General features: G+C 43.6%; 1 protein-coding gene and 1 long non-coding RNA gene across 10 annotated transcripts in view; one reads left to right on the forward strand and one right to left on the reverse strand.

The window, feature by feature from the left end:
* Positions 1–20900, forward strand: part of SEC16B (SEC16 homolog B, endoplasmic reticulum export factor) — a 293732-nt gene that overhangs the window by 216798 nt on the left and 56034 nt on the right. For all 9 annotated transcript variants that reach the window (XR_008846564.1, XR_008846565.1, XM_056531981.1 and 6 more), the window contains one exon: positions 13910–14032. Coding sequence is in view for 7 of the 9 variants with exons in the window: in XM_056531981.1 (XP_056387956.1) it covers positions 13910–14032 (123 nt within the window). In the remaining 2 variants the exon portion in view is untranslated. The remainder of the gene's footprint in view (positions 1–13909; positions 14033–20900) is intronic.
* LOC130282960 (uncharacterized) overlaps positions 1–20900 on the reverse strand; it is a 126080-nt gene that overhangs the window by 26038 nt on the left and 79142 nt on the right. The window lies entirely within an intron of this gene.

Here is a 20900-nt window from a genome sequence, read left to right on the forward strand (position 1 = left end):
AGGCTGATTGCACCTTTCGTCACACTTATTCTACTGCCTCGGCGTCCGCCTCTCTGGCAATAGCCTCCTCTGTGGTGGCAAAGCTCTTGAGAAATAGATTCCCTCAAATTCAGTCTGGCCTAGACCAAGGGGTCTCTAGGGATGACATTTTGGCCACTTGTAAAACGGCTAGTTTGGCCATAGATTTCCTCTGTGATGCCGCACCTCAGCAGCTTAAGCTGGCCTCTAAGTCTATGGCCCTCTCCTCAGTGGGGCGTCGCCCCTTATGGCTTAAACCCTGGAGGTCTAACACCTCCTCTAAGCACACTCTGTGTGCTATGTCTTATGAGCCTGGCATTCTCTTTGGGGCTGAGCTCGACTGCATTATGGAAGGACTGTCTGATCGGAAGGGAAAATCTCTTCCTCAGCAGTCCTTTCGAGATTGAGGTAAGGCTCCAGAGCCAAATCCCCAAAAATGTAGGGGTCCCAAAAACAAAGGGGCAGTAGACGCTCCAGGGGCTCCAAGGGTGGAAGACCCTCGGCACCCTGACTATGGGCCTCTTCGAGGCTCTTGTATATCTGCCAGTGCTCCCTCTTTGTCCCAACTTCCCTATCCTTCCCTTACTGTAGGTGGACGTCTCCACCATTTTCTAGATTCCTGGAGGACCCATATCCAAGATCCCTGGGTCTTTCGGATCATTTCGGAAGGGTACAGAGTGGATTTGGAGAATATTCCCCCGGGCAAATTTGTAAGAACCAGACTTTTAACTTACAACAAACAAAAGATTTTGGAAGCTTATATTCTGGAATATCTTCAGAAGGGTGCCTTGGAGGAAGTTCCCTCTCAAGAGCAGGGGTTGGGCATCTATTCTCCAGTGTTTCTGGTTCCCAAAGTCACAGGAAATTTGAGGATAATCATAGACCTAAGCTTCTTCAACCGGTCTATCAGACGGAAGCGTTTCCGTATGGAAACAATTCAGTCACATATCAATCTTCCTATGTCAGGGGATTTCCTGGCAACCTTGGACCTCAAGGATGCTTATCTTCATATCCCCATCCACCCTGGGTCCAGAAGAATCTTAAGGATCGCTGTTCAAATTCAGGGAGTTCTAAGGCACTATTAGTTTGTTGCCCTCCCGTTTGGGATTTCTTCTGCGCCACACACTTTTACCAAGGTAGTAGTTTCCCTGGTGGCTGCTCTGAGACTTCAGGGACTGTGTATAGTCCCTTACCTAGATGATTGGCTTCTCAAAGCCTCCTCTCAAGCGATCCTTTCCCAACATATTCAGACTGCTGTGTCCTTTCTTCATCAACTAGGCTGAATAATCAATTGGAACAAATCCAATCTTCAACCAGCCACGTCCGTGAAATTCCTAGGGTTCATGATAGATTCCGTAGTGATGACTTTTCATCTAACTCCCGTAAGAAAGCTACGGGTACAGGACACAGCCCGGTCTCTCTTAGCTCCCAAGCAGGTGACTCTCCGCTATCTAATGAAAGTGTTGGGACTAATGTCTGCAACCGCGGATGCGGTAACATGGGCTTTATGGCACCTACGTCCGCTTCAGTCGGAAGTTTTAGCCAAGTGATATCACAGTCTGAAGGGACTTAATTCCGTGCACTCCCTGTCTCCTCAAGTGCGGTCCTCTCTGTGTTGGTGGGCTCACCTTCAGGATGTAAAATCTCTGATCCAACCTGTTTGGATCATACCACAGACACATCCCTTGTAGGTTGGGGAGCGCATCTTTTGGACAAAACAGTCCAAGGGACTTGGCCTCCCCAGGAGAAGACATTATCCTCGAATCTCCTAGAGATTCGGGCCATCAGATTGGCTCTATTCCACTTTGCCCCTTATATTCAGGCAAAGCTGTGAGAGTTCAGACAGATCGCATGACAGCTTTTCTATATATCAACAAACAGGGAGGCACAAAGTCACAAAGTCTCCTGAGAGAGATAGGTGTTATTCTGGATTGGGCAGAATTGAACCTCACCCACTTATCAGCCATGCATATCCGTGGTACAATGTAATAGCAGACCGCATGAGCAGAGGCCTTCCAATTGGAGAGTGGTCTCTCCTTCTGGACATCTTCAATCAGATTGTGCTCAGGTGGGGCATGCCAGAGATCGATCTCATGGCAACGAGGTTCAACGCCAAAGTGGACAGATTCTGTTCCCTCTACAGAGAGGACAATCCCTTGGCGGTAGATGCACTGTCAATCTCTTGGAGGTTCAGGCTGGCCTACATCTTCTATCCAGTTTCCAAGGGTATTGATGAAAATCAGGCAGGACCAAGCCTCTGTGATAGCCATCATTTCATATTGGCCCATAATAGCTTCGTTCACCCAACTCATTCAGATGTCAGTTTTGGAGGCTTCCCCCAGAGCAAGCAACAGTGTCAGGGGACACTCACAGCTGCTCCAACATATAGATGTTCAACCTGACAGCCTGGAGGTTGATCGGTCCCTTCCAATGGTAGAAGGGCTCTCAGGGTCGGTCTTGAGAACTTTGTCGCACTCCAGATCTGAAGCTACAACTAGATCAAATGGAAGAATATGGAACACTTTTTCATCTTGGAGTCGGCTACGCCAATTATCTCCAGAGAATCCTACCACTCCTGCTGTTCTGCAATTCCTGCAAGATGGATTGGACAAGGGATTATCTCCTTCCACTCTGAGTGTGCAAGTATCTGCTATCTCGGCTTTCCTAGAATTAAACCTACAATCCTTCGACCCATCCCTGCTTGGGATTTATGGGTCGTGCTCAGGGGGTTATCATCTCCCCCCTTTTGAGCCTTTAGAGGAGGTGGATTTAAGATTCCTTACACTCAAGGTTACGTTTCTGTTGGCTATCACTTCTGCAAAACGAGTCGGGGAACTCCAGGCTTTTTCTGCCTTTGAGCCTTATATTCAGTTCCTCCCGGACAGGGTTCTTAAGTTTCTTGCCTACTTTTATTCCCAAAGTGCCAACATTTACTAATATCAACCAAGTTATTTCTCATCCTGTGATAGCTCCGCTCCCCTCCTCAGAAGATACGAGAGGCCTTCATACCCTTGACCTGTCGAGATGTCTCAGGATCTACTTGGATCGAGCCAAGGAATTCCGTAAAGATGAAAACCTTCTTATCCCTTTTTCTAGTGCCCGGAAGGGCACAAGGCTTCCAAACCAACCATTAGTCGCTGAATTAAGGAAGCCAGAGAGTCTCATGTTTCCCAGGGTCTGGAGCCCCCTGAATTCGTTAAAGCCCACTATACTAGAGCAGTAGCTACTTCTTTTGCAGAAAGAAGCTCGATTCCTCTGGAACTCATCCTGGAGTTCACACTCCACTTTCATTTCACACTATATAGTGGATTCTAGAATAGCTAGCTATTCCTCATTTGGGCGGTCGGTTCTAACCTCCGCCAGGCATGAGTGCCCTCCCATGGGGATATCTACTTGCTAAATCCACATCTGTGCCACTGGTTAGGACATAAGGGAATCGTTAATTTCTAACGATAATTTGTTTTCCCTCAGTCCTAACAGTGGCACAACAATCCCTCCCTTTACTTTCTTTTTTTTTTAATTGTAATTACACAGGGGGGTTGGGCTCTTTCCCCCTATATGTAAGGGGGGGGGGGGTTGGGAGGGTCTACATCATTATTTAAAGGATGTCAATACAATTTCCACCAGTCCTAACCAGTCCACGGGGGGCAGAATACCCCATCTGTGCCACTGTTAGGACTAAGGGAAAACAAATTATTGTTAGAAATTAACGATTCTTTTGGAGTCCAGAATTTGAAATTCTGCAGTGTGCACAGTGCAGCAGAATCCCTTTGAAAACAATGAGAGGGTGCTGCATCGAAATTTCCATGCAGGATTTCTCAGCTCGGAAATCCCATAGTGAGAATGTATCCTTAGGAGGCATGTGATCTGAATGCTGCTGCCAGATAGCTCTAATGGTTTATCTCTCACTTAATGGAGAGTCAAAAGGCCACCATACACATTATATGGTTAATCCATCTCGACTTCTCAGCCTGCTTATCTGACCTTATAACGAAAAGGTCGGATTTGATTGACAGTTACCGAGGGAGCGTACACAACCTTCCCTGCCTTATAACTAGCAATGGCACCAGTCTCAGGGCTGAGACCTGGTGCAATCAAAACTTTTGACCTGTCTGGGCGATATATCTAAAGTTTTTTGTTTTTTTGATCACAGTAACACTTTAAAGAGCTCATGCACATTGCAGATAATATATGGGGGCACGTGGAGTCGGTATTTTAGAGTCATGTATAGAAATACAGTAGGGCCCAGTAGACTTGTATGGCACTGTAATATGGTCTACTGCTTGAGGTCTAACTAGAATTCACCAGGCCTAATAGCACAGTGTGAAATAGGTGTCCTTGTTTTTTTTTTTTTATAGTTGTAATAGTGTGGATAGCTGCAAAAAATATGCCATGTAAAGCCTAAAATATAAGCAAATATAACATTGCCTCTCAGTCAGTTTCTTCTAATAGGCCATAGAGAGAAATATAATGTGAGTAATTACAAGCATTAACTCAGAATTGTGTAGGATATGGCGTAGATTGAAAGGGGTTGTCTAAAGGGAAGAACAGCATTCAAGGGGGATTTGTACTATTAGTGTAGGCACAAATGGAGGTGTTTCTTACATGTTTTATTGACTCTGATTACCTTGTTAAAGGTTTTTGCATAGTAAATAATGGTCTTTTACATTAGGCTTTTATTAGTGACTGAGGTCACTCTCAGTATTTCAAATAAAACATTTTGGAAAAATCAATTGATAATAATGTAAAACATTCACAATAAGTGAATGCTTACAGGGGAGATTTTTCATTTTAAAACTCTACATTCTTAAAGGGGTACTCCAGTGGAAAATAAATGTTTTAAAATCAATTGGTACCAGAAAGTTAAACCGATTTGTAAATTAGTTCTATTTAAATAACTTAATCCTTCCAGTACTTATCAGCTGCTGTATGCTTCACAAGAAGTTGTGTAGTTCCTTCAAGTCTGACCACAGTGCTCTCTGCTGACACCTCTGTCTATGTAAGGAACTGTCTAGAGCCAACGGCTGTCCGGGCATGCTGGGAGTCGTAGTTTTGCAACATCTGGAGGTCCGCAGGTTGAAGATCACTGGTCTAGAGCATAAACAAATCCCCAAAGCAAACCTCTCCCGCTCTGGACAGTTCCTGACATGGACAGAGGTGTCAGCAGAGAGCACTGTGGTGAGACTGGAAAGAACTACACAACTTCCTCTGAGAATACAGCAACTTATAAGTACTGGAAGGCTTAAGATTTTTAAACAGAAGTAATTTACAAATCTGTTTAACTTTCTGGGGTACACCTTTAAGGTCTTATACACCTTAAATAGCCTTCCAGTGAATTAATAGCTAACTCACCTGACCCCTGCATGCACATGAATATTCAGCTGTCATTAATAGAATGTTTCTGGATAAGGAGAGGGGAGGTAAGCTACTGGCAGGCAGCAGTGGCAATGGCTTATCTTTCCAAAAACAAAAGGGTCAGGTAGTTTAAATCCAACATGCCGACCCTTCCCCAACACGATCTGTGGCTGGAGAGTCAGGAGGCCTCTATACCCATTAGACCAGTGTTTCCCAACCAGTGTAAACAATTGAAGGCAGCATCAACATACGATGCTTTTGTATGTCGGGGCCATCGCATAATTGTCTATCCGGCAACGCAGACTGCTTCAGCTGCCGCCTGATAGCCGTTTACGGTGCCCCGTGTGCTCCGGTGATGGTCTCCTACCTGTCCTTGGGGCTCAGGAGTGTCTTTTTTGGGATCCCCTGCATCGCCGGCACTCTCCATCATCGTCATCACGTCGCTGTGCACGCCGTCCCATCATCCAATAGGAGCGGCGTGCGTAGTGATGTGATGGCGGCGACGGAGAGCGAGGACCCCGGGGAAGCAGAGACGTCCAGAGCGTCAGGGACACTCCGGGACGCGGCAACAGCAATGGAGGGTGACATCCAGGACAACGATGACGGTCCGGAGCGGCGGGGACAGGTGAGTATAACTTCCTATTCTTTCCATTGCACGGATCCCTCAACATTCCATGGTTTCAACAAACGGTTCATTTGGAACAGATTACCATCATATGTTGAGGGACCACTGTATTTGACAGACAACTATCTCATTTGTATATCAACTTAAGACTTTAGATCAGTTGTCCTGAAAGGGGTACTCCACTGGCCAGAGTTGGAACAATTAGTTCCGAACGCTGTGTGGGCGCTGCTGGGGGTCAGCCACACCCTCTCATGACATCACACCACGCCCCCTCCCATAGACTTGCATTAAGGGGGTGTGGGGTAACATCACACCCCCTTAATGCAAGTGACACAACTAAAACCACTGACATTTGCCCCCCTCTACTAGTTTCGGTGCAATAGCACCGTCCTCAGGAGGATAGATAGGCAAAACATTTTGCCTATCTATCCTCCTTTACACGGTGCTATTGCACCAAAACTTGTAGAGGGGGGCAAATGTCAGTGGTTTTAGTTGTGTCACAGTGTTCCAGTAATAAGGGAAGCTGCAGTTCCCTACACGCTACTAATAGAGGGGTTACCCCCCTATATATGGATACACTTGGAACTTTGACACTGAGTTTTTAACCTTTATGTCACTATGTAAGATTTTAATAGTATACACAATAAAAGTTACATTTTAAGGGAGTTTTCCTATAAGGGATTTTGTTTACTTTTAACCGCTTTTAAGCCGTGCGGAAATCTGGAAGCAACATCATTGTATTCAGAGGCAACCATTAAAGGAAACAGCTCTGCCTGATACTGTAACAATTACATTACCGGGAGGTACAATAGGCAGCCAGAAAGATAGTATAAGGCATTCAGGGAAGGTTACAGGAGGCATCTACAAGCTAAATTTATAAATGACATATGAAGGTTGAACAAACTTGTAAAGAAAATATCGACAACTAATTACTATTAGCTTTAGAATTATGCATAATAGCAGGGTCTCCGCGATACCCTGGGAAATGTGTTATGTGAATCATTTTGCTGGCAATCTTCCATTCTAGGAGATTGACAGGGTTGGGTATACGTTTTGCTAGAATAGCTTGTTCTTTTGTTTTGGTTTCACATACAATGATACACATGAGTCAAGACTAGTATCTCCACCGCAAACCGAGAAGCTGCACCGAAACTTCAGGAGAAAATAATACAACAAAAGATGTTGCTTTCACTGCTCATATACAGCACCAGTACCCCATAGTCTCTTCCTTTGGCCTCTTTCTGAGCATCACATTACAGGTCATGGTTACTAGATTTATGGGGATAGAACGTTGATCCAGGCATGTATTCTGATGCTATACAGTGGTCCCTCAACATACGATGGTAATCCGTTCCAAACGGACCATTGTTTGTTGAAACCATCGTATGTTGAGGGATCCGTGCAATGTAAAGTATAGGACAGTGGTCTACAACCTGCGGACCTCCAGATGTTGCAAAACTACAACACCCAGCATGCCCGGACAGCCAACGGCTGTCCGGGCATGCTGGGTGTTGTAGTTTTGCAACATCTGGAGGTCCGCAGGTTGTAGACCACTGTTAGAGAAAGTTGTACTCACCTGTCCCCGTCGCTCCGGACCGTCACCGCTCGTCACCGTTGCCCTGGATGTCACTCTCCATCACTGTTGCCGCGTCCCCGAGGTGTCCCCGCCGCTCCGGTAAGGCCTCTGCTTTCCCGGCATCCTCGCTCTCCGTCACCGCCATCACTTCGCTACGCACGCTGCTCCTATTGGATGACGGGACGGCGTGTGCAGCGACGTGATGACGACGATGGAGAGCGCCGACGATGCAGAGGATCCCGAAGAGGACGCGCCGGAGCCCCGAGGACAGGTGAGTGACCATCACCAGAGATCACGGGGCACCGTAAACGGCTATCTGGTGGCAGCTGAAGCAGTCTGCGCTGCCGGATAGCCGTTTATGCGATGGCCCCAACATAAAAAAGCATCGTATGTTGATGCTGCCTTCAACATGTGATGGCCTCTGAGAGGCCATCGCATGTTGAAATTATCATATGTCGGGGCCATCATAGGTCGAGGGGTCACTGTATTGGAGCCGGGAAGGAATTTTTTCCTGTGATGGGGTCATTGGCATCAGGGTAATTTTTTCCCCCCTTCCTCTTGATCAACACAGTAGAATTTTTTTCAACCTTACAAATTATGTTACTATTTTGCCACAACTTTCACCGAGAAAGTAAGAACTTAAAGGGGTACCGCGGTGGAAAACAAACATTGTCAGATCAACTGGTGCCAGAAAGTTAAATAGATTTGTAAATTATTTCTATATAAATATATTAATCCTTCCAGTACTTATCAGCTGCTGTATTCTCTAGAGGAAGTTGTGTAGTTCTTTCCAGTCTGATCACAGTGCTCTTTGCTGACACCTCTGTCCATGTCAGGAACTGTCCAGAGGTGGCAGCAGGGAACACTGTGGTCAGACTGAAAAGAACTACACATCTTCCCCTGTAGTATATAGCAGCTGATATATACAGGAAAGATTAAGATTTTTAAAATATAAATAACTTACAAATCTGGGTACATAGAGAAGAATGTGTCCGGCACTCAAGAGGTATGCAGGTAAAATAAGGCTTGCTTTATAGTTATAATCAAGGACAGACGTCACATACAGAGGAGCATGTCTGACGCGTTTCACACCTGCCGGTGCTTAATCGTAGACTGACATGCTTTACAAATCACACTCTTAAAATACATGGAAAACTGTACAACAGAGAAATGTACTGGATGTTCTTTCTGGAAACCAGGTACCACCTAGGTCTAAATAGAAGGTTAGATATGATAATGACATGCCCCTTGAATTTCATGTTGCTAACAGTGTATAATAACGTGTAGCATCTTTTTGTTGTCCTATTTCTTTGTTTGTTTCCTTTTATTTCATACATTTTTTTAGTACACACTTTTTTAATATGATGCTAAAGGGGATCTGTATGTTGCAGTTCACATGATGTAGCTAGCGTTCATGTCATTTGGATTACTATATTCTCCAAGGGGGTTTGGACATGTTAATTGTCACTATTACAAATGTGAACAGCTACCAAGAAAACTCCAACCGATACCTCCGTTCCAGGTTTTCCTATTGCCTTGTTTTCCTATTACTTTGTAATTTTAAATTGATGATTTAATGTGTCATGTGACCCTATTTCCATGAATTTTAAGAGTGTGATTTGTAAAACATGTTAGTCTACGACTAAACAACGGCAGGTGCGAAAGACGTCAGACTTGCTCCTCTGTATGTGACGTCTGTCCTTGATAATAATAATAAAACAAGCCTTATTTTACTTGCATACCGCTGGACACATTCTTCTCTACGTACCCAGACTAAGCTGGGGGCGGGGCCGGCGTGTTGGGCGGGAATCAGCAGCACAAGTGAACGGTCAGAGCACACATTCAACTTACAAATCTGCTTAACTTTCTGGCACCAGTTGATTTGAAAAAAAAATTCCCACCATAGTACCCCTTTAAGTGCTCTCTGCTGACATCACAAGCACTGTGCTCTCTGCTGACATCACTGTCCATTTTAAGAATTGTCCAGAGTAGGAGAAAATCCCCATAGCAAACATATGCTGCTCTGGACAGTTCCTAAAATGGACAGAGATGTCAGCAGAGAACACTGTGGTCATGATGTCAGCAGAGAGCTCTGTGTTCCAAAAAGAAAAGAATTTCCTATGTAGTATTCAGCTGCTAATAAGTACTGGAAGGATTAAGATTTTTTAATAAAAGTAATTTACAAATCTGTTTAACTTTATGGCACCAGGTTCCCACCGGAGTACCCTTTTAACTTTCTGGTACCAGTTGATTTGAAAACATTTGTTTTAACTTGTTTTCCACCGTAGTACCCCTTTTAAGGGGTACTCCTGTGGAAACCTTTTTTTTTTTAAATCAACTGGTGCCAGATTTGTAAATCACTTCTATTAAAAAATCTTAATCCTTCAAGTACTTTTTAGGGGCTGTATACTAAAGAGAAATCCAAAAAAGAAATGCATTTCCTCTGATGTCATGACCACAGTGCTCTCTGCTGACCTCTGCTGTCCATTTTAGAAACTGTCCAAAGCAGGGGAAAATCCCCATAGCAAACATATGCTGTTCTGGACAGTTTTTAAAATGAATAGCAGAGGTCAGCAGAGAGCACTGTGGTCATGACATCAGAGGAAATGCATTTCTTTTTTGTATTTCTCTTTGGTATACAGCCCCTAAAAAGTACTGGAAGGATTAAGATTTTTTAATAGAAGTGATTTACAAATCTGTTTAACTTTCTGGCACCAGTTGATTTAAAAAAAAAAAAAAAAAAAAGAGTTTTCCACCGTAGTACCCCTTTAACCCCTTAAGGACGCAGGACATACTCAAACGGCCCCTTTTCCGAGTCCTTAAGGACTCAGGACGTTTGAGTACGTCCTGTCAAATCCCGGCCCCCCGCCGCTAGCTGGAGGGGAGCCGGTGCCCGATGCCTGCTGAAATCGTTCAGCAGGCATCGGGGCATATCGCCCAGGGGGGTCATTATGCCCCCCCATGTCGGCGATGGCCGCAGATCGCTGGACAATTCAGTCCAGCGATCTGCGGCAGATTCCGGGTCAATCGGGTCTCCAGTGACCCGGAATTACTGGCTGTTCGGGGCCGTCTGACGGCCCCGAACAGCCAGAGCCTGCAGGGGTGAGGTGGCATTGGTGCCACCTCACGATCGCCCTGATTTGTCGGCCGGATTACTGGCCAACCAATCAGGGCGCCTGCTGCGGGGGTCACTCCCGCAACCCGCTCCGCCCCTCTTCCGGAGGACGTGAGCGGGTGCGGGACGTGCACCCCGGGTGCTGGGGACCCCGATCCCCGGCGTCAATGTTGGGATCGGGGCCCCAGGAGCGACGGCCGTGGCGGCGACGACGAGGGACTGACCTGTGCGGCGAGGATCGTTGGAGGTGAGTGACAGCCTCCTGCTGTTGCTTAGCAACAGCTCCCAGCATGCAAAAAGGGCATGCTGGGAGCTGTAGTTATGCAACACCAGGAGGCAGACCACCACAACTCCCAGCATGCCCTTATGGGCATGCTGGGACTTGTAGTTTTGCAACAGCTGGAGGCACATTTTTTATATGGAAAAGTGTACCTTCAGCTGTTGTGTAACTACAACTCCCAGCTTGCACAAACAGCTAAAGTGCATGCTGGGAGTTGTAGTAGTGCATCTGCTGGTTGCATAACTACAACTCCCAGCATGCCCGTTGGCTGTCGGTGACTGCTGGGAGTTGTAGTTTTGCAACAGCTGAAGGCACACTGAGTTATGTAGCAAACCAGTGTGTCTCCAGCTGTTGTATAACTACAGTCCCCAGCATCCCCAGCCAAAGTAGTATGCCTCCAGCTGTTGCATAACTACAAGACCCAGCATGCCCTTCCGCTGTCCGTACATGCTGGGGGTTGTAGCTTTTGCAACAGCTGAAGGCACACTGGTTGCAAAACACTGAGTTCGTTACCAAACTCGGTGTTTCACAACCAGTGTGCCTCCAGCTGTTGCAAAACTACAACTTCCAGCATGCACTGATAGACCGTACATGCTGGGAGTTGTAGTTTTGCAACAGCTGGATGTTTCTCCCCCCCCCCCCCCCCAATGTGAACGTACAGGGTACACTCACATGGGCGGAGGATTACAGCAAGTATCCGGCTGCAAGTTTGAGCTGCGGCAAATTTTCTGCCGCATCTCAAACTGCCAGCGAGAAACTACTGTGAACCCCCGCCCGTGCGACTGTACCCTAAAAACACTACACTACACTAACACAAAATAAAAAGTAAAAAACACTACATATACACATACCCCTACACAGCCCCCCTCCCCAATAAAAATGAAAAACGTCTGGTACGCCACTGTTTCCAAAACGGAGCCTCCAGCTGTTGCAAAACAACAACTCCCAGTATTGCCAGATAGCCACTGACTGTCTAGGCATGCTGGGAGTTTTACAACAGCTGGAGGCACCCTGTTAGAGGTATTCTACGCCAGTGATTCCCAATGTCCACCCCTATGCAAGTCCCTAATTTAGGCCTCAAATGCGCATGGCGCTCTCACTTTGGAGCCCTGTCGTATTTCAAGGCCACATATGGGTTTAGGGTCACATATGGGGTATCGCCGTACTCGGGAGAAATTGTGTTACAAATTTTGGGGGGTATTTTCTGCTTTTACCCTTTTTAAAAATGTAAAATTTTTGGGAAAAGAGGCATTTTAGGTAAAAAAAAATTTTTTTTTACATATGCAAAAGTCGTGAAACACCTGTGGGGTATTAAGGTTCACTTAACCCCTTGTTACGTTCCCCGAGGGGTCTAGTTTCCAAAATGTGATGCCATGTGTTTTTTTTTTTTGCTGTCCTGGCACCATAGGGGCTTCCTAAATGCGGCATGCCCCCAGAGCAAAATTTCCTTCAAAAAAGCCAAATGTGACTACTTCTCTTCTGAGACCTGTAGTGCGCCAGCAGAGCACTTTTCACCCCCATATGGGGTGTTTTCTGAATCGGGAGAAATTGGGCTTCAAATTTTGGGGGGTATTTTCTGCTATTACCCTTTTTAAAAATGTAAAACTTTTGGGAAACCAAGCATTTTAGGGAATTTTTTTTTTTTTACATATGCAAAAGTCGTGAATCACCTGTGGGGTATTAAGGTTTACTTTACCCCTTGTTATGTTCCCCAAGGGGTCTAGTTTCCAAAATGGTATGCCATGTGTTTTTTTTTGCTGTTCTGGCACCATAGGGGCTTCCTAAATGTGACATGCCCCCCAAAAACCATTTGTCGCTCCTTCCTTTCTGAGCCCTCTACTGCGCCCGCCGAACAATTAACATAGACATATGAGGTATGTGCTTACTCGAGAGAAATTGGGTTTCAAATACAAGTAAAAATTTTCTCCTTTTTACCCCTTGCAAAAATTCAAAAATTGGGTCTACAAAAACATGCGAGTGTAAAAAATGAAGATTGTGAATTTTCTCCTTCACTTTGCTGCTATTCCTGTGAAACACCTAAAGGGTTAAAATGCTGACTGAATGTCATTTTGAATACTTTGGGGGGTGCAGTTTTTATAATGAGGTCTTTTATGGGGTATTTCTAATATGAAGACCCTTCAAATCCACTTCAAACCTGAACTGGTCCCTGAAAAAAAGCGAGTTTCAAAATTTTGTGAAAAATTGGAAAATTGCTGCTGAACTTTGAAGCCCTCTGGTGTCTTCCAAAAGTAAAAACTCATCAATTTTATGATGCAAACATAAAGTAGACATATTGTATATGTGAATAAAAAAAAAAATATTTTGAATATCCATTTTCCTTACAAGCAGAGAGCTTCAAAGTTAGAAAAATGCAATTCTGACCACTGTCACTTTAAACATTAATAACTCTGGAATGCTTTTAGTTATCAATCTGATTCCGAGATTGATAACTAAAAGCATTCCAGAGTTATTAATGTTTAAAGTGACAGTGGTCAGAATTGCAAAAAATGGCTGAGTCCTTAAGGTGAAAAAGGGCTCAGTCCTTAAGGGGTTAAGTACCAGGGCACCAGGATGTAAATTTATGCCAAGTGTCGTTAAGGGGCTAATTCATGCTAACTTACAGTAAATTCTATAGGTAACAAATGGAAGAGAATACAAAGAGACTACACCATTTGCAGTCTGCGGCCGTAGATCTGCTGAAAAGTTGTCGATACAAAACAGTAATTAAAAAAAATAAAAATCAAGACTGTTTGCATAGTTGCCTAATTTAAAATTAGAGTCAAAAAAACAAAAGAGTCACAAAGGTGGAGAAACAGTTCACTGGAGATTAATATATGCAAAAATTATTCAAAGCGTATGCAGATAGGACATCAAATACTTCATATCAGCTGCTGTTATTTGGAAACCTGTTGTAACCGTGTTCTATTTTTAATACAATAGCAGGCACTCATGTCAAGAAGGGTCAGCACAGTCTCTGAAACCTCCACTGTTTCGATGGACGATGACGATAGTGAGACCAGATCCAGCGATGACGCTCAAGCGCACAAGGTTGAAGAGAACAAGGTGATGCATTGAGTCTGCTGTAAAGTCTGCATTCCTTTCTATATGTAGATGTGCTTCTTTATCTTCCTTATGCGGTTATTTGATGGCAAATGTTACAGCTATATATACCGTATTTTTCGCACTTTTTCTTCCCCAAAACTGGGGGGAAAAGTCGGTGCGTCTTATACTGCGAATACACCCCTATCGCGGCGGTCCCTTCGGCCATCAACGGCCGGGACCCGCGGCTAATACAGGACATCACCGATCGCGGTGATGCCCTGTATTAACCCTTCAGATGCGGCGATCAAAGCTGACCGCTGCGTCTGAAGGGAAAGTGACACTAACCCGGCTGCTCAGTCGGGCTGTTCGGGACCGCCGCTATTTCACTGCGGCGGTGCCGAACAGCCCGACTGAATAGCCGGGTTAGTGCTTACAGGACACCGGGAGGGTGTCTTCTCCATTACCTGCCTCCTCGGTGTCTTCTCCATTCAGGGATCCCCTGTATGGCCGGCGCTCTCCTTCCTCGTCATCACGTCGTCGCGCACGTGTGTCGGCGTGCGTAACAACGTGATGGCGGCGACGGAGAGCGGCAGCAGAGACGTTCCGGAGCGACGGGCACACGGCGACAGCGATGGAGCGACATTCAGGGCAGCGGTGACGGGTCCGGAGCGGACACGTGAGTATTACCTCCTATGCAGTGGTCTTCAATCTGCAGAACACCAGATGTTGCAAAACTACAACTCCCAGCATGCCCGGACAGCCAACGGCTGTCCGGGCATGCTGGGAGTTGTAGTTTTGCAACATCTGGAGGTCCGCAGGTTGAAGACCACTATTGGGTTCAAAATCTTAATTTTTTTAGATTTTACACCTATAAATTGGGTGCGTCTTATACGCCGGTGCGTCCTATAGGGCGAAAAATACGGTATGTCTTTGAATTAATGGGGTACTCCGGTGAAAACCTTTTTTATTTTAAATCAACTTGTGCTAGAAATTTAAACAGATTTGTAAATTACCGTACTTCTATTAAAAAATCTTAATCCTTCCTGTACTTATTAGCTACTGAATACTACAGCGGCAATTCTTTTCTTTTTGAAACACAGAGCTCTCTGCTGACATCATGAGCATAGTTCTCTCTGCTGACACCTCTGTCCATTTTAGGAACTGTCCAGAACAGCATAAGTTTGCCATGGGGATTTCCTTTCACTCTGGACAGTTCCTAAAACGGACAGAGATGTCAGCAGAGAGCACTGTGCTCATGATGTCAGCAGAGAGCTCTGTGTTTCAAACAGAAAATAATTTCCACTGTAGTATTCAGCAGCTAATAAGTACAGGAAGAATTAAGATTTTTTAATAGAAGTAATTTACAAATCTGTTTAACTTTCTGGCACCAGTTGATTTAAAAAAAAAAAAAAGATTTTAACCGGAGTACCCCTTTAATGCTTCAAGTACCTTCATTTACTCCCTTTAGATATCCCTCTGCATTGGGCTAAATTAACATTGATTATGTTTTCCCTGGAGTTTGTCTTTGTTCTGTATGTAGCACAGCGCTTGTGATTAAATTTTAAATAGGCTTGTGCACGTTACAATACGAGCATGCATCAACACCGAGAGGGGAGATATGAGCGGGATAAATCTTTAAATTCATCTGTACTGTTTTCTGTTAAATGGAATTGCTGCTTTTATTCAAAACAAGCTCATAGGGAATCATTAATCAAAGACTTTGAACTGAAAAACTAGCGTAAAATAGCAGCAACAGATGTATTGCTTTTGTGTGATCTTTGTTTTTGTTTTTTCCTGCTACGAAACGGGTTCCGTTGCCAAAACTGGCGCACTACTCGCTGTCTCTCTGATTCAGCATCTTTTTGCAGCACTTTGAAAAATGACATATTCGCAGGCGTAATGCCACGGCGCCTGAAGAGGTATTCCCAACATGATAAGTGATAGCATATGATCGGACTCCCCAATGGACCCGCTGAAAACAAAAGGCACAGAAGGGATTGGGGCTTTGTTCCAGTTAGATGGGAGGGCCACTGTGCAGTCAAAATCTGAGACGTATCACATAAAGGGGTATTCTCATCATCAAAAGATATTACCTATCCACAGGTAGGGTTGCCACCTGGTCGTATTTTTACCGGTATTTTGGCCACCCTCTAGGTATTTTTATATTAATAATACCGGCAATGCAATGGCCGGTATTTATCCAACCAACCCTCCAACTCCCGAAATGTTGCACCATAACCTATACCAGTGTTTACCAACCAGAGCGCCTCCAGCAGTTGCAAAACTACAACTCCCAGCATACCCGGACAGCCATTGGCTGTCCGGGCATGCTGGGATTTGTAGTTTTGCAACCGCTAGAGGCACTCCTGGCTGGGAAACACATACCTATACTATATACTACTGTATAGTCCATCATGCTGGGAGTTGTAGTTTTGCAACAGCTGGAGGTGCCCCATGTTGGGAAACACTGGCGTATACTATATACTACTATATAGTCCAACATACTGGGAGTTGTAGCTTTCGTTTGGGGCAGCTGCTGGGCCACAGGCTGTATCAGGGCATGCTGGGAGTTGTAGTTAGTAACTAACTGCAACTCCCAAATGTAATAAAAAAAAGCAATAAAAAAAACTCACATCAGAACAAAAATGGTATTGTTAAAAACTACTGATTGTAAACAGTTCTATTTATATATATATATATAAAGATATATATTGATATATATATATATATATATATATATATATATATATGATAAGTTGGCCAGCACTACTGATACCAAAACTACTGCATAGACCTGGCATACAGGTGCATGCTGCTAGGCTGAATATACATAAACAGGAGAATACAGCAGCACACTGCTAGCACAAAGATACAGATAAAACATGAAATGCTATACAGCTATAGTGCAAAAAATGAAAAAGTGAGGTACTTAGCTCACAATTTGGTGGCCAAATAGTTTGGACCATCCCACCACGGTAAGGGGACCTCATTGGGACGGACCCTACACTGTGAATGTGCCTCTGTGAAATCAGTTCAACAGGCATTGCAAGGTCTGAGACGTCCAGCACCTTATACACACCTAATAGAGGTGGGTGGGGTGCAGGAGCCAACATGGAGGTAGCCACTCCCCCATATGTATAACACAAACAAGGATAAGTTGGCCAGCACTACTGATACCAAAACTACTGCATGGACCTGGCATACAGGTGCACGCTGCTAGGCTGAATATACATAAACGGGAGAATACAGCAGCACAAAGATACAGATATAACATGAAATGCTATACAGCTATAGGTCAAAAAATGAAAACGTGAGGTACTTAGCTCCCAATTTGGTGGCCAAATAGTTTGGACCCTCCCACCACGTTAAGGTGACCTCATTGGGACGGACCCTACACTGTGAATGTGCCTCTGTGAAATCAGTGTAACAGGCATTGCAAGGCCCTTAGCCCTTAGGTCAGATGACAAATGCACATTTTTGCTGCAGATCTGCTGCGGACTTGCTGCTGCAGATTTTGCTGCCCATTGACTCCAATGGGCAACAAAATCGGCTGAAGCAAATCTGCAGCAGATCTTCAGTAGAAAAGACGAACGTGTGAACTGACCCTAAAGGTACGTTCACACATGCATATCTTCAATTGCAGATCTGCTGCAGATTTTCTATACCAGATTTTGCCACCCATTGAAGTCAGTGGGCAGCAAAATCTGCTGAAGCAGATCTAGAGCAGAAAATATGCGCTTCTGTGTACTCAAAAAAAACTGAATTCTGACAAAATTCAAAACTCTGTTGAGTTCAATGGGATTCTGCCCGGAATTCGGAAAAATTTAAATAAATGTTTTTGCAGAATCCAGAAAGAATTTCTGCTGTGGAAATTCTGCAGGGAGATCAGGACAGCGAAATCCCCATTTAATTCAATGTGCAGTAAATTTAGAAATTAGGAATTTTCCGCAGAGCTCTAAACGAAATTCCGCCGTGTTAACATAGCCTTACGGTGTATTCACACATACAGTATCCTGCACATATTTGATGCTGCAGATTTGAAGCTTTACATTTTATGCTGCAGATGTTAATTTAAACTTATTGACTGACAACAGCTTTAAATCTGCAGCATCAAATATCTACCAGAAACTGTATGTGTGAATGTACCCTAAAGGAAGGCAAGAGTGGTATCCAGTTTCCTTGTTAGAGCAAGATACTAAACATGTTCTTATGTTTTAATCTGTTTCTATTTATAAAAACAGATTACTATTTATCACTATTTATTGCTATTTATAAAAGTCTACAGTCCTACAAGTGATAATATACAGTTCACCGTCTTTACATGTCGCCATATTTCATATGCCTCCTTAAGCTAATGGCAGTCATGTTGGCTATCATTCAGTTTTACAAAAAAACAGAGTTAAAGGGGTTATCCAGGAATAGAAAAACAGAGCTAATTTCTTTCAAGAAAACACTCCCCCTCTGTCTCCAGGTTGGGTGTGGTTCTGCAGCTCAGTTCCATTGAAGTGAATGGAGCCAAGTTGTAATACCACACCCAACCTGGGGACCGATGTGGAGCTATTTTTGAAAGAAATTAGCTCTGTTTTTCTATTCCTGGATAACCCCTTTAAGAAATGAATAGAACTTTAGATGGAAGATAATTCAAGGTGAAAGAAGACAAGTCAAGTACATTTTTTTTATTTCAGAGAAGAAAGCCTGTAAGGCCAGGTTGTTACCTGTCGAGATGATTTTACATGTTTGACTCTTCGTCACTTGGCCTGAGATAAGAGTTTTATCAGAAGTGGCACAGGAGACAGATGTTCTCAGCATGTTGCTTTTTTTTCCCCTCCCACTATAATTTGTGTTGTTTATAAATCATAATAACTGGTAAGAAAGAGAAAAAAGTCATGTTGTAACATAAACATAAAGTGAGGGTGACACGGGCACAATGGGTGATGAGGGCTCGACGTGTAAGCATCTGGTGCCAGGGTCCTAGGCTCACTTCTTGAACTTTGGTATATTTTTATAAAGGCATCCAGGCCCCTGTGGAACTTGTTCTGTGAATGGCCTAATACAAATCATGAGGCAGAGTTCCAAAATCTCACTGCTCTTATCCCCATGTGTGATGATGATGATGATGATGATGATGATGAAACCTTCTTTCTTCTACGTGTAGAAGATTCCCCCTTTCATGTTATTGTCATTCATATCGTTGCACATTGGAAAAAGGATGGCATAGAACAGTGTACATCCAGCTGTTGCAAAACTACAGATCTATCTATCTATCTCGTATCTATATATCTATCTATCCATCTATCTCATATCTATCTATCTATCCATCTATCTATCTCATATCTATCTATCTATCTATCTCATATCTGTCTATCTATCTCATATCTGTCTATCTATCTATCTTATATCTATCTATCTCATATCTGTCTATCTATCTCATATCTGTCTATCTATCTATCTTATATCTATCTATATATCTATTTATTTCATATCTATCTATTTCATATCTATCTAACTATCTATCTATCTATCTCATATCTATCTATCTATCTTATATCTATCTATCTATTTCATATCTATCTATCTCATATCTATCTATCTATCTCATATCTATCTATCTATCTATCTATCTCTGACTATTAAAGAAACTGTCTTTTACGAGAGATACCTTACTTGCAGACAACCATGTAGACCAGGGCCAACTGGACCATTTTCAACCATGTCATTAAATCTCCCATGATTAATAGCTGAGAAAACATGGTGTGATTCAATCAGACTTTATGCTTCTAATCCCATGTTCTTAGCGTAATAGTTAGAAAATGAGCGATTGCTGTTACAGGATTAATCACATTGAGCAGTTAGAAATTGTCCAAGTAGCCAGGTCTTTAAATACAGCTTAACAGGAAAGCACTCCAGTGGAGTGGAGACAGTGCTATAATAAGCTAACAAGCTTTTTATATCATATTCTGCTTTAAAATGCTTATTAAAGAATTCAGTGGATAGTGGATTCATAATGTAGTCAGCTCTGTACAGCATGCTGTTTAGTGCTAGAAAAAGATATCACTATGACAGTGTTATCTACACCTTTCCTTACCAAGTCATTGGTACTATATGTTAAATGATCACTGGTCTACTTTGCATAAATCAGCAGCACATGCAAATATGAAAAAGTATGTGATATATCTTATCAGAGAAAAATGCTTCTTCCTCTACTTATCAGGCTTCTTTCCTGCTTTTATTCCCCCCTCCATAACCCATAATTCACTCTGAAAAACTGCTAAAGTCTGTCTCCTAATGAATCAGCTCAGGCTACAGCTTCCTATAGAAGTCTATTGAGATAGGAATAGGGGTAAGTGAGAGGAAGTAAAAGTGGCTGAAAAGAGAGACACAGAAAGACTGCAGGAACTAGTGAGTATACGATCTCACCCCTGGACTCACACTGTTCAGTACTGCTTTATAATGTCCTCTATGCTTCTGCCTCTCCTGTGGTTGTGCAATAAAGATATATGGTAGCAGAATCTTCTCTTCTACATGTAGTATATTGGAGACATCATAGACATCACTAGCTCACGGACAACAGAAAATTAGAATATAAGTAAAAGAGAAAACTAATAAACAATGCCATATAAAAGTTGGCCATACTGCAGATGTGCCAATTTAGCCTAAACAGTTATCTGATGTGACAATTACGTTTTAACATCACAAGACAAAACATACGGTATATAAAGAGATGCATGACATTTGCTTATGCATTGTTCAGCAACTGGTTACTCTCTAGTTCTACAATTCCCAGTATGTTCTGACAGACGAAGACCTGGGACCTGCGAGGGGTGGGTCAAGTTTGTTTGCCACACAAGGCATGGATTTCTGAATGCCCCTCTCAACCCTCAGCATGATA

This window comes from Hyla sarda, chromosome 7, assembly GCF_029499605.1.
Source record: "Hyla sarda isolate aHylSar1 chromosome 7, aHylSar1.hap1, whole genome shotgun sequence".
Taxonomy (NCBI): Eukaryota; Metazoa; Chordata; class Amphibia; order Anura; family Hylidae; genus Hyla; species Hyla sarda.